Here is a 14,747-nt window from a genome sequence, read left to right as displayed (position 1 = left end):
GCTCCTGGTAGTATATGAGGTGAGGAGTAGTATATGGGGGGATCTTGGTAGTATATGAGGTGAGGGGTAGTATATGGGGGGATCTTGGTAGTATATGGGGGACTCCTGGTAGTATATGAGGTGAGGAGTAGTATATGGGGACTCCTGGTAGTATATGAGGTGAGAGGTCGTATATGGGGGCTCCTGGTAGTATATGAGGTGAGGGGTAGTATATGGGGGCTCCTGGTAGTATATGAGGTGAGGAGTAGTATATGGGGGGATCCTGGTAGTATATGGGGGCTCCTGGTAGTATATGGGGGGATCCTGGTAGTATATGAGGTGAGGGGTCGTATATGGGGACTCCTGGTCGTATATGGGGGCTCCTTGTAGTATATGAGGGGTAGTATATGGGGACTCCTGGTAGTATATGGGGGCTCCTGGTAGTATATGGGGGGTCCTGGTAGTATATGGGGGGTCCTCGGCTCAGGGTGCTGCAGAGGAGTGCAGTGAGCAGCGGCCGTACATGGCGGGGCAGCCCGGTGTATACTGTGAGGTGGCCCCTCCGCCTCCCCCTCTGTACACACAGCTGTCCCCGGGCAGAGGCTCCCCGGCCCGGCTTCTCACACGGAAGTATCCGGCTGTGGAGGAGCGCCGTGCAGGCCGCACGGACCGCGGGATCGAGTGATGGCGCCGCTGCGGGTGCTGGAGCTGTACAGCGGGGTCGGAGGCCTGCACTGCGGCCTGACAGGTAGGGGAGCCGCGGCCTGCCTGCACAGAGGTGGCGGCGCTGTGTATAACAAGGCCGCACTGTATATACCGAGGCCACACTGTATATACCGAGCCCACACTGTATATACCGAGCCCACACTGTATATAATGAGGCCACACTGTATATAATGAGGCCACACTGTATATAATGAGGCCACACTGTATATAGCCCACACTGTATATACCGAGGCCACACTGTATATACCGAGCCCACACTGTATATACCGAGCCCACACTGTATATAATGAGGCCACACTGTATATAATGAGGCCACACTGTATATAATGAGGCCACACTGTATATAATGAGGCCACACTGTATATAGCCCACACTGTATATACCGAGGCCACACTGTATATACTGAGCCCACACTGTATATAATGAGGCCACACTGTATATACCGAGGCCACACTGTATATACTGAGCCCACACTGTATATACTGAGCCCACACTGTATATACTGAGCCCACACTGTATATAATGAGGCCACACTGTATATAATGAGGCCACACTGTATATAGCCCACACTGTATATACCGAGGCCACACTGTATATACTGAGCCCACACTGTATATAATGAGGCCACACTGTATATACCGAGGCCACACTGTATATAGCCCACACTGTATATACCGAGCCCACACTGTATATACCGAGCCCACACTGTATATACCGAGCCCACACTGTATATACCAAGGCCACACTGTATATAACCTGCACTGTATATACTGAGCCCACACTGTATATACCGAGGCCACACTGTATATAGCCCACACTGTATATACCGAGGCCACACTGTATATAGCCCACACTGTATATACCGAGCCCACACTGTATATAGCCCACACTGTATATACCGAGCCCACACTGTATATACTGAGCCCACACTGTATATAACCCGCAAGTGTATATACCGAGTCCACACTGTATATACCAAGGCCGCACTGTATATACCGAGCCCACACTGTATATAGCCCACACTGTATATACCGAGCCCACACTGTATATAGCCCACACTGTATATAGCCCGCACTGTATGCCTGAACTGTATATACTGAGCCTGAACTGTATATAACCTGCACTGTATATACCGAGGCCACACTGTATGTAACCTGGACTGTATATACTGAGCCCACACTGTATATAATCCGGACTGTATATACCGAGGCCACACTGTATATAGTCCGCACTGTATATACCGAGGCCACACTGTATATACCGAGGCCACACGGTATATAACCCGCACTGTATATACCGAGGCCACACTGTATATAGTCCACACTGTATATACTGAGCCTGAACTGTATATAACCTGCACTGTATATACCGAGGCCACACTATGTAACCTGGACTGTATATATTGAGCCCACACTGTATATAATCCGGACTGTATATACTGAGCCCACACTGTTTATACCGAGGCCACACTGTATATAACCTGCACTGTATATACCGAGGCCACACTGTATATAACCTGCACTGTATATACCGAGGCCACACTGTATATAGTCCACACTGTATATACTGAGGCCACACTGAATATAACCTGCGCTGTATATACTGAGGCCACACTGTATATAACCTGCACTGTATATACCGAGGCCACACTGTATATAACCTGCACTGTATATACCGAGGCCACACTGTATATAACCTGCACTGTATATACCGAGGCCGCACTGTATATAGTCCGCACTGTATATACTGAGGCCACACTGTATATACCAAGGCCACACTGTATATAATGAGGCCACACTGTATATAGTCCGCACTGTATATACCGAGGCCACACAGTATATAACCCGCACTGTATATACAAAAAGTTGCTGCACAAAGGTGTGTGAAAACCGGCCGAAGTCTGTTCACACCTGCGACCTAAATGTCAGAGAAGAGTATGCAGTATATATGGTCACGGTCCCATATGGCAGGTTTCTGTAGGCACCCTCTAAGGGCCCATTCACATAACTGATTTCACGGACGCGGGACGCACGGTGAATGGAATCAGTGACAGTAAATGCGCTGTCCGTGATCACATGAGCGCGTAGATACACGAGACATAGATCGCTGCATGCTCTGCCACACAGCCTGAGCCCTATACATTTGTATGGGCGTGTATGCAAACGCTGTCCATATGCCATATGTGGTCACAGTGCGCATGTCCGTGTGTGCGTGAGATACAGTCATGTGCTGCGCACTCACAGCCATAAACAGTCTGGTACTTACAAAGCCGGTCGTGTGAATGAGCCCTTAACGTATGTGCCACTGCTTTGTACCAGTTAACACAATCCGGGCGCAATCAGCTATGATATTAATCGCCGTTCGCACGGCGTCTTCGTCTGGCACACGTCTGTATTGTGCAGTAATCACACGGTGATTTTCCCGCTCGAGTTCTTTCTGATTCCAAGATGGAGGATGGAGGTAGCCTAACTCTTAGAACAAAGCCGGCCGTACCGCCCAGAACAACATTTGCATCGCTGGCTCCTGCCATCTGCTAGATTACCCTACATAAAAGGGCCGCCATGCTGTTCCCGTAACAAAACTTGATGCTTCTCACAATGAAGCCCCCCGAAGGGTCAGATACAACGTGTCGGGGAAGAAAGTAGGAGAACCGCGGCAACCAGCGGAAGAGATGGTAGCCGGAGTCAGAGGAGCTGACAGAGCAGATGTCCGCGGTCCCTCACCTGCCCAGGTGTGCTGTGTATAGCTGTATATACTGAGCCTGCACTGTATCACCTGCCCAGGTGTGCTGCGTATAGGTGTATATACTGAGCCCGCGCTCCATCACCTGCCCAGGTGTGCTGCGTATAGCTGTATATACTGAGCCCGCGCTGTATCACCTGCTCAGGTGTGCTGTGTATAGCTGTATATACTGAGACCACACTGTATCACCTGCCCAGGTGTGCTGCGTATAGCTGTATATACTGAGCCCACGCTGTATCACCTGCCCAGGTGTGCTGCGTATAGCTGTATATACTGAGCCCACACTGTATCACCTGCCCAGGTGTGCTGCGTATAGCTGTATATACTGAGCCCACACTGTATCACCTGCCCAGGTGTGCTGCGTATAGCTGTATATACTGAGCCCACACTGTATCACCTGCCCAGGTGTGCTGCGTATAGCTGTATATACTGAGCCCACGCTGTATCACCTGCCCAGGTGTGCTGCGTATAGCTGTATATACTGAGCCCGCGCTGTATCACCTGCCCAGGTGTGCTGCGTATAGCTGTATATACTGAGCCCGCGCTGTATCACCTGCCCAGGTGTGCTGCGTATAGCTGTATATACTGAGCCCGCGCTGTATCACCTGCCCAGGTGTGCTATACCTGCAGGGGGCGACTAACCGGCTGCAGGACTAGGAAGAGCGAGGAAAGGAACTCCGAAACAGAACGGCGCTATTCACGGCCGTGAGCTGCGGACTAAATGACATTTGGCAACAATAAAAACTGTTGGCAAGTTGGTATTTTTTACTCCTGTACTTACTGGGGGTCGTATTCACAACACAAACCCCAAATGTCTGAGACCCCAGTGGGGGCCTGGGGATGAGACATAATGTCCAAGGTGGGAATGCCCCTTAACGCACAGAATTTCATTATGGAGCGAGATCGGGGGTCAATCAGCTCCATACAATGTGGGTGTCGGCTGTCTTTGACGGCCAACACCCCGTCTCAGCTGTTAACTCTTTAAATACCACCATTAATTCTGACAGTGGAGTTTAAATGCCCCCCTCCCCCGCTATGTGATCCTAGGGTGCTGCTGGTGGACATGGCAGCTGGGGCCCTTCTAAAGGCTCCCGGGGCTGCCAATGCAGATTGTCCATGAAGCCACGACTGCGGCATGGCTTAATAAACTACCTGTCAGATCACAGTATAATACATCACATTGTACTCCAGGGGCAATCAAACGCTCACAAGTTCAAGTCCCTTATGGGTACTAAAAAAATGTGAAAATGAGTAAGAAAAAGTTTTATTTAAAAAAAAAAAAAAAAAAAATTAGGTTATAAAATTTACAGAAAAAAACCCTCCCATATTTATAGTAAAAAAAAATCCACCTATTTGGCATCGCTGAGCCCGTAAATGTCCGATATAACCAAGGAACTCATTATATATCCCCCACGGTGAGCGTCATCAGAGAAAAAACACAACGTCAGAATTGCGCTTTTTTGGTCACCCCAGAAAAAATGTAATGAGAAGTTATCGTTATTTTTGCTGCGGTTTGTACACCATAAAAAAAAAGACCCCCGAAAGACGCTGCAGCTGAGTTTGTTTGTTTTTTCCATTTCTCTCCACTTGGAACTTTTAAAAAGTTTTCCAGCACATTAAATGGTCCCATTGAAAACGAATACTTGTTCTGCAGAAAATAAGCCCTCGGACATCTACGTCAGTGGGGAAATAAAGGAGGTATGATGGTTTTTGGAAAGTGGGGCAAAAAGCCAAAAATGGGGGGGGACACGGCTGGATCTTCGGCTACGTTCAGATTACAACCTCCAGAATCACTGGTAATGCAGTTCCCTAATATTTTATAAAATCTTGCAGGGCAAATGAAATACAGAGACGATTACTGACCTTTAATAACTTTTCTCTGCAACTGTTTCAGAAAGTGGGGCATCTGCGGAGGTCGTGGCGGCGGTGGACGTCAACACTATTGCCAATGAAGTCTACAAGCACAACTTTCCCAGTACCCCATTATGGCCCAAGTCTATAGAGGTATGTGCATTGTCTATATGTGCTAAATAATCATAGTGCTGTCTCCTGCATTCAGCCGGACCCCACAGCCCACCAGGGAAGGGGTTCCCATGAAATGACGTACATTTATGGCATATGCATGGCGCAGGCTCAGGAGCGGAGTCCGTGCCATCCACAGTAAGAGCTAATTGTGACTGACAGCTGGAGTCCTGCTGGTGAGGATCGCCAAGAACACTAATTCTCCACACCCCCATTAAGCCCTGGCATGATCAATGTTGTTGGCGGCATGTACAGATTTCGCAGAGGGAGGGAGCTTCCTGTATGATGTTATTGGCCCTCTGCCCTAGACTGGTGGGCTGCCATGGCAACCGGGCACCAGTCAATGGCCTTCGGGTCTGCCATTGATTGTAAGAGTAAAGAATCCCAGTAATACATTGCAGTACAGAAGTATTGTAGTGTATTACCCAAGTGATTGTAAGATTGCAGGTTCAAGTCCCCTACAGGGACATAAAAGAAGCAAAAATATATAAAAATAATAAAAAAAAAAAAGTTCCACAAAGTAAAAAAAAAAGCACAAATTTTTTTAAGTACTTTTTCCTTAAAAAAAAAAAAAAAAAATATATATATATATATCTCACGGCATCTGTAAGAACCCGCACAATAAATTGAATACGCATTTTATCCCGTATAGCAAGCAGTACAAATTTAAAGCGAAAAAAAAATTGCAGTAAAAGTGATCAAAAAAGTCCTATATTCCCCCGAATGCTACTAACGAAAGCTACAGCTTGTCAAGTAAAAAATCAAGCCATTAAAAAGCCGTCCATGGGAAAAAATCTGGGTGAATGCAGAGATGCAAAAACCAAAAATGTCCCAAAAAAATGTGAAAAATCTAAACCTCTATATACATTTGGTATCTTCGTAATTGTACCAACCGTAGGAAAAAGAGTTGTCCTGCCAGTTATACCGCATAGTGGCTGACATAAAAAATGACAGAATTGTTGCTCACCCTTTCCTGTCCAAAATGAATAAATGTCCTACAATAATTATATGAACCCCTAAATGATACCATAAAATCTGCAGCTCGCCGCGCAGCGAAGGCGTCCCCACACGGCCATGTCAACGGAAAAATAAGGGTATGGAGATGAAAATACCCCAAAATCATCACATCCTTAAAGGGGTTGTCCCGCGCCGAAACAGGTTTTTTTTTTTTCAATAGGCCCCCCGTTCAGCGCGAGACAAACCCGATGCATGTTATAAAAAAAAAAAAACGTCCAGTACTTATCCGAATCCCCGCGCTCCGGCGACTTCTTACTTACCTTAGTAAGGTGGCTGCCGGAATCTTCACCCACGATGCACCGCGGGTCTTCTCCCATGGTGCACCGTGGGCTCTGTGCGCTCCATTGCCGATTCCAGCCTCCTGATTGGCTGGAATCGGCACACGTGACGGGGCGGAGCTACAAGGAGCAGCTCTCCGGCACGAGCGGCCCCGTTCGGAAGGGAGAAGACCGGACTGCGCAAGCGCGTCTAATCGGGCGGTTAGACGCTGAAATTAGACGGCACCATGGAGATTTCTATCCGTTTACTTTATTTTGGGCGCACATTGGAAGAACTTTCGTTTTTTTTTTAACCATTTAGGAGACGTACAAATGTAACATTACTTTTCAGCATTTTAAGGAACACTTTGTTTTCCTACACCAATCCAAGATTGGAAAGGCTCATAGGAGTCAGAATGATAGATACCCCCACAAATGACCCCATTTTAAAAACTACACCCCTTAACGTATTCACTGAGGGGGGTCAGGAGGATTTTAACCCCACAGTTTTTTTTAGGAGTCAATGCAATTTAGAAGAGAAAAACAAAAATTTCATATTTTTGCAAATATGTCATTTTAAAGACAGGACTTTTTTCTATAGTACACATGAAAATTAGGATTTGCACCCAGAATGGATACCCCTGTTTGTCCCGTGCTCAGAAACATACCCATTGTGGCCCTAATCTTACGTCTGGATGCACAATGGGGCCCAAAATGAAAGGAGCAAGCGGTGGCTTTCGGAACAGAAATTTTGCTTGAAGGAGATTTAGTCCCCATTGCCCACTTGTAGAGCCCTTGAGTGACCAAAACTATGGAGAACCCCAACAAGTGACCCTATTTTGAAAAGTAGACCCCTTAACGAATTTATCTAGGGGTATGATGACTTTTTTGACTTCACAGTTTTTGAATGAATCTAAGCCAAGCCGAAGGAAAAAAATTACAATTTTCATTTTTTTGGTAATTCTGTCATTTTAAAAGCAGTTTTTTTGTACCGCACATATATGAATGAAGACTTGCACCCCAAAATGGATACCCCTGTTTGTTCCGTGCTCAGAAACATGCCCATTGTGGCCCTAATCATATATCTGGATGCACAATGGGGCCCAAAATGAAAGGAGCAACCGGTGGCTTTCGGAACAGAAATTTTGCTTGAAGGAGATTTAGTCCCCATTGCCCTCTTGTAGAGCCATCGAGTGACCAAAACGATGGAGAACCCCCACAATTGACCCCATTTTGAAAAGTAGACCCCCTAACGAATTTATCTAGGGGTATGATGACTTTTTTGACTTCACAGTTTTTGAATGAATCTAAGCCAAGCAGAAGGAAAAAATTACGATTTTCATTTTTTTGGCAATTGTGTCAATTTAAAAACTGTTTTTTTTGGAAAGTGTACATAGGAATGAAGACTTTCGCCCCAAAATGGATACCCCTGTTTGTCCCGTGTTCAGAACCATACCCATTGTGGCCCTAATCTACTTAAAGGAAACATAGCTAGGCCTATAATGGAAGGAGCACCCGTTGGATTTCAGGGTACAACAGAATAAATTCCAGTCCCCATTGCCCACATGTAGAGCCATTGAGCGTCCAAAACGATAAAGAACCCCCACAAATGACCCCATTTTAAAAACTAGACCCCTTAAAAAATTCATCTAGGGGTGTACTGCGTATTTGAATGAATCTAAGCAAAGCAAAAGGAAAAAATTACGATTTTCATTTGTTTGGCAATTTTGTCAATTTAAAAACTGTTTTTTTTGTACAGTGTACATAGGAATGAAGACGTTCACCCCAAAATGGATCCCCCTGTTTGTCCCGTGATCAGAAACATACCCATTGTGGCCCTAATCTACTTACAGGACACATGGCTAGGCCCATAATGGAGGGAATGCCCGCTGGATTTCAGGGCAGAACTGAATAAATTCCAGGCCCCATTGACCACTTATACGGAAAAAAATATGACTTCCTAAAAATAATCCCCCCCCCCCACCCACCCGACATCCCCATTTTTTGGCATTCCCTAAATATTAGATAAAGGTAATAATGTAAACTGCGTTTTATGTCCGAAGACAGAGGTAATTACGGAGGCTGGTTGGGCTGGGCACATGGGGCAAGAAAACCGGGTATCCCCCCCCCTCCTCTCGTATTTTGGGGGGTATTTCGTGACCTCAGCGGCGGGGATGGGGTGTAAAAAGTGGCGCTGTGAGGCTTTGTAATTTTGCTGCGGTGCAGCGGTCTCACAGAGGGCGCTCAACAAGCTGCTCCTGGAACTGCAGGAAGGCGAACGTTCCCGGGGCTTCTTGTAAATTACGGATTACAGGTAGCGGTCTGAATAACGCCGGGCTCACGCAGCCATAGGCGGAATCTGCTTGCCGAGGCCTGCAGCGGATTCCAGCTGTGAGCCCGGCTGTGACCCTGCGTACGGTTGCGTAATGTACTGCGCATAACTGCCTACTCACACAGGCAGTTTTTTGTTTGCATTTCCCGCGCCGTCGCTTAGAGATGACCCGGGTACCCGCAGCCCGTACACAATGTGTTTGCATATGGGCTGCGGGTATATCCGCGGTCACAGAGCACAATGGGCTCTAGGTCGCGGATATCCGCAGTAAAATATAGCATGCTGTGTTCTGTTTCTGCGAGTGGATTACGTAATTCCGACCCGCTAATTGGGGGGAATTGTGTAATCCAATGCATGCGATGGATCCGTGGATTACCGCTGACCAAGCGCATGCAGAACCCGTAATTCCTCTCCCGTCTTGTGTGACCGGCCTAGTGTTAGATCGCTACTTTATCACATGACCAGGGACTGCTCAGCGAGGCCACCGGTCACTGCTCCAAGCATTTAGCAACCGTTGGTCGCTGGGAGCAAGAAGATTTAACATTTCCTGGGCTTCCCGGCTCCTGCGAATGTGTCCGGCATCTTGCCGGCCGGCGGGCGCATGCGCAGCAGCCGGAAGGGTCCATGGAGGATAATCGCATCTGGATTCAAATGCGGAAGCCTCCGAGAAGATGTTTCATCTCCTCTCACAAATCGCATCGGTGAGGGGAAATGAAACTGCCACTTTTTAAAGAACTTTTACGTGATCGCCATTATGCATTGGATAACGGCGATCACGTGACGAGTAACCGTATACCGCGGCTCCCCGTGACATCTCCAGGCTCTTGGCTACCAGCAGCAGGGAGATTTTATATTTCTTGGGCAATCTTTTACTTTTGCGCATGCGTCCGCCATCATGCTGACGGGCGCATGCGCCGAAGCTGGGGTAAGATCCGCGGATCAACATCCCACCAGGGAATAAATCCGGGACCTTGGGTACGTAATGTCATCCCCCGTTACGGATACGATCCATAAGGGGAGATGAAACTTTAACTTTTTAAACTTTTTTTTACTTTTAACTTTTTTTTTTTTTTTTTTACTTTTTAACTTTATATGATCACCATTATCTGATGGATAACGGTGATCATATGACTGGAAACTGCATACAGCGGCCCCCAGTCATATCTCCCTGCACTCGGCCATCTGTGACAGCCGGGTGCAGGGAGATTTTGAATTTGCCGGGCTCGCCGGCTTCTGCGCATGCGCGCCACATCGGCACATCGCAGAAGCCAGCGGGGGGTCCCGACACCGGCCGGAGGACATCGGCGGACCTGAGGTGAGTATTTTCACCTCCCCTCATGGATCCGATCCATGAGGGGAGGTGAAACTTTTCTGTTTTAACACTTTTTTTCACTTTTCTGCGATCGTCGTTATCCGTTGTATAACGGCGATCGCGGTACCGGGGACCGCTCACCGCAGTCCCCGCTGACATCTCCTGCCTCCCGGCTACCTACAGGAACCGGGAGCCAGGAGATTTTAAGTCTCCCGCGCCGCCGGGCCTTCTGCGCAGAAGGACGGCTACGGGGCACGGAGCATCGGGACAGCTGGGAGTCGTGCTGCGGACCTCGGTGAGTACTTTCAGCTGCTCCGATGGATCCGATCCATCAGAGCAGCTGAATCTTCTAACTTTTATTGCACTTTTATTTACTTTTTTGCGATCGGCGCTATCCATTGCATAGCGCCGATCGCAATGCCGGGGGGGGGGGGGGGGTCCGAACAGCCCGTGATGACCGCTCCATGCTGTCAGCTACCTGCGGACACCGACAGCATGGAGCTGTCACGTCCACAGCCCGATGGGCATTATTCTCTGCAGGACACATGTTTTTACGTCCTCAGAGAATAAAGCCCACTTCGGGAGGACGTAAAAACACTAGGGGCTGGTCGTTAAGGGGTTAATTAACAAACTAAGAATGTTTGTAAAGAAGCCGAGGGAAAACATTGGAGCCTCTTTGAGCTCCCTCTGGGCAGTGCATTGCAGTGCGTTGGGGGCGGGTCTTGACCTCTAGAAGAGGCGGGCCCTGCGGGAAGCACATCTGCAACAACACAGAAGAAGTTATCAAAATAAGCAGAAATGCCATGGCGGGCCTGGCTGCAAAAAAAACCTGGTCGCCATTTGCAAACCTTTGTACGCATTGGCGACCTTTTTAGTCGCCATCTGGAGTCCTGTCTCCACATGAAAGGAGCGAAGGCCGCGCATGCACACTACTGCTCCATTCATTTCAATGGGAGTGGCAGCAATTTCCAGAGCGCTCATTACAATGAATAGAGACTCTCAGAGACCTGCTGCAACAGTTAACTGGTGAGTGTTTACTGTCTCTGTCAGCTACTGAAATCACATCTGCACTGCTCGTTACTATTGTGTAATGTCATACATGTTGCTGGTACTAATGTGAGCAGCAAATGGAGACATAATAGCAGTGGCCTACACCCACCAGCTCAGAGATGGAGAAGAACAGATCCTGTACTCCTATGTTTGCAGTGTATGGGGATATAATGGCAACAGTCTACACCCTCCTGCTCAGAAGGGATTCTGCTTTTCCAGACGGTCCCATACATATTCTACTGGTGATAAATCTGGTGACCGGGCAGCCCTGGAAGTGTGACAATGTTGTGGGGGCTCCTGTGACCCCCTTGTGTGTGCGGCCGAGCATTATCCTGCTGGAAGCCGCCATGAGAGGAACACATGTGGCTGCAGGATGTCCTGAACATATCGCTGAGCTGTCATTGTCCCTCGTACCACCACTAGGGGGACTGACTGTCATATGCAATGCCCCCCAGACCATCACACCAGCAGGGGGCAGTGTGCCGCTCCACAGCAAAGGCAGGATTGAGGTGCTCACCCTGAGGTCTCTAAACACAAACATGGCCGTCGTCAGTGCCCAAACTAAACCTGGATTCATCACTGAAGACAACCAGTTCCACTGTGTAGCAATCCAGTTTCATTGCCCTGTAGGGGGCGTCACCTTGTGTGCCCCCATCCACTGGTCCCAACACCCCCTAACAGTCTAGTCAGACACTCCTCTCTACTGGTGGTCTGTAGGGGGCGTCCTGAGCCCGGTCACCTTGTATGCCCTCACACATCCACTGGTCCCAACATCCCCTAATAGTCTGGTCAGACGCTCCTCTCTACTGGTGGTCTGTAGGGGGCGTCCTGAGCCCGGTCACCTTGTGTGCCCTCACATATTCACCTGTCCCAAGATCAAAAAACAAAGGGCCACGGCACTCAGAGGACCCCTGCAGAAAAATTACTTATAGGGGCGGAGACAAAAAGGACCGCAACTAGTCCAAACAAGTGCAGAGCCAACTTCGGTGCTATGGACAAATGCCCCCTTGGATATATGGAGAAAAAGTAGCAGAGAAGTGGCAGCATAAAATGATGCAAGTGAAAAAAACTTCTTTAGTTAAAGGAACATTTTATTGTTTCAAAGTTTAAAAAGGCAACGTTTCAACCTCCACGAGGTCTTTATCAAGCCAAATAACAGAAGAAACAAGGTGTGCTGTCCATGTGCCTTTAACTAAAGACGTTTTTTTAACTTGCATCATCTTATGCTGCCACTTCTCTGCTACTTTTTCTCCATATTCACCTGTCCCAAATCCTCCTAACAGTCTGGTCAGACGCTCCTCTCTACTGGTGGTCTGTAGGGGGCGTCCTGATCACCTTGTGGCCCTCACGCATCCACTGGTCCCAACACCTCCTAACAGTCTGGTCAGACGCTCCTCTCTACTGGTGGTCTGTAGGGGGCGTCCTGATCACCTTGTGGCCCTCACGCATCCACTGGTCCCAACACCTCCTAACAGTCTGGTCAGATGCTCCTCTCTACTGGTGGTCTGTAGGGGGCGTCCTGATCACCTTGTGGCCCTCACGCATCCACTGGTCCCAACACCTCCTAACAGTCTGGTCAGATGCTCCTCTCTACTGGTGGTCTGTCGGGGGCGTCCTGAGCCCGGTCACCTTGTGTGTCCCCATCCACTGGTCCCAAATCCTCCTAACAGTCTGGTCAGAACGGCCGATGGGGGACAGTTCATCTATATGACCATCCGGCTTCTCACATCCCAATAATGCGCCCCCCTCTGGTAACGGGGTGAAATGTCTTCTCTGCGTCGTAGAGGCGTCTAGTGGCCAACAAGCTCTACAAGTGGAAGAAGAGGTCACTACACACAAGGAGCCTCTTATAGGCCAAGGGGGGAACCACTTTTAGGGCCTCCGGTGACAATACTGTCCATCTAATCACCACAGCTCCCATCATTACAGATCTGCCTGAGATGGACCTAAAGGACGGGGTCTGCAGCAACACGACAGCTTCTTCTGGGGGCGGATTGTTTTTTTGACAATAAGTTTAACATTTTATTCTAATGTCTCGTTTACAAAGTCTTCTCCGTTCACTTCAAAACAAACCAAGACAAAAGTTCCACCATAATTAGAAGCACAGTTATTCATTAACCCTCTGCTGTATGGAAGCTGTGCATCACTGAGGGTAATAGTTTACATTTGGGAGTTACTTTCCCCCCCCCCACTATCCCAGCACATTTCATAGACCTCTGGCAGTCGGGTTGGGAGCGGCATTCAATGTAATAAAACAATGATAAGTTTATTGTCTGAGTAGTAAACCCTCGGGTACGCGGCTGCCTTCATCCCTGTGTACCCTTGTGTACGCGGCCGCCTTCATCCCTGTGTACCCTTGTGTACGCGGCCGCCTTCATCCCTGTGTACCCTTGTGTATGCAGCCGCCTTCATCCCTGTGTATCCTTGTGTACGCGGCCGCCTTCATCCCTGTGTACCCTTGTGTACGCGGCCACCTTCATCCCTGTCTATCCTTGTGTACGCGGCCGCCTTCATCCCTGTGTACCCTTGTGTATGCGGCCGCCTTCATCCCTGTCTATCCTTGTGTACGCGGCTGCCTTCATCCCTGTGTATCCTTGTGTACGCGGCCGCCTTCATCCCTGTGTATCCTTGTGTACGCGGCCGCCTTCATCCCTGTGTATCCTTTTGTACGCGGCCGCCTTCATCCCTGTGTATCCTTTTGTACGCGGCCGCCTTCATCCCTGTCTATCCTTGTGTACGCGGCCGCCTTCATCCCTGTGTATCCTTGTGTACGCGGCCGCCTTCATCCCTGTCTATCCTTGTGTACGCGGCCGCCTTCATCCCTGTCTATCCTTATGTACGCGGCCGCCTTCATCCCTGTCTATCCTTGTGTACGCGGCCGCCTTCATCCCTGTCTATCCTTGTGTACGCGGCCGCCTTCATCCCTGTCTATCCTTGTGTACGCGGCCGCCTTCATCCCTGTCTATCCTTGTGTACGCGGCCGCCTTCATCCCTGTCTATCCTTGTGTACGCGGCCGCCTTCATCCCTGTCTATCCTTGTGTACGCGGCCGCCTTCATCCCTGTCTATCCTTGTGTACGCGGCCGCCTTCATCCCTGTGTATCCTTTTGTACGCGGCCGCCTTCATCCCTGTGTATCCTTGTGTACGCGGCCGCCTTCATCCCTGTGTATCCTTGTGTACGCGGCCGCCTTCATCCCTGTGTATCCTTGTGTACGCGGCCGCCTTCATCCCTGTGTATCCTTGTGTACGCGGCCGCCTTCATCCCTGTGTACCCTTGTGTACGCGGCCGCCTTCATCCCTGTGTATCCTC

General features: G+C 49.0%; 1 protein-coding gene across 2 annotated transcripts in view; it reads left to right on the top strand.

The window, feature by feature from the left end:
* The first annotated feature begins 493 nt into the window (after window positions 1-493).
* TRDMT1 (tRNA aspartic acid methyltransferase 1) overlaps window positions 494-14,747 on the top strand; it is a 28,614-nt gene continuing 14,360 nt past the window's right edge. Inside the window, exons 1-2 of one of the 2 annotated variants that reach the window (XM_066585806.1) lie at window positions 494-727; window positions 5,346-5,451. Coding sequence is in view for 1 of the 2 variants with exons in the window: in XM_066585805.1 (XP_066441902.1) it covers window positions 664-727; window positions 5,342-5,451 (174 nt within the window). In the remaining variant the exon portion in view is untranslated. Of the gene's footprint in view, window positions 728-5,341; window positions 5,452-14,747 lie in introns of both variants that reach the window. The other variant, XM_066585805.1, reaches the window with a different exon arrangement.

Source organism: Eleutherodactylus coqui, chromosome 12, assembly GCF_035609145.1.
Source record: "Eleutherodactylus coqui strain aEleCoq1 chromosome 12, aEleCoq1.hap1, whole genome shotgun sequence".
NCBI classification, from domain to species: Eukaryota; Metazoa; Chordata; class Amphibia; order Anura; family Eleutherodactylidae; genus Eleutherodactylus; species Eleutherodactylus coqui.
Note: the sequence above shows the minus strand (reverse complement) of the source record. Positions and strands in the feature narration are given on the sequence as shown.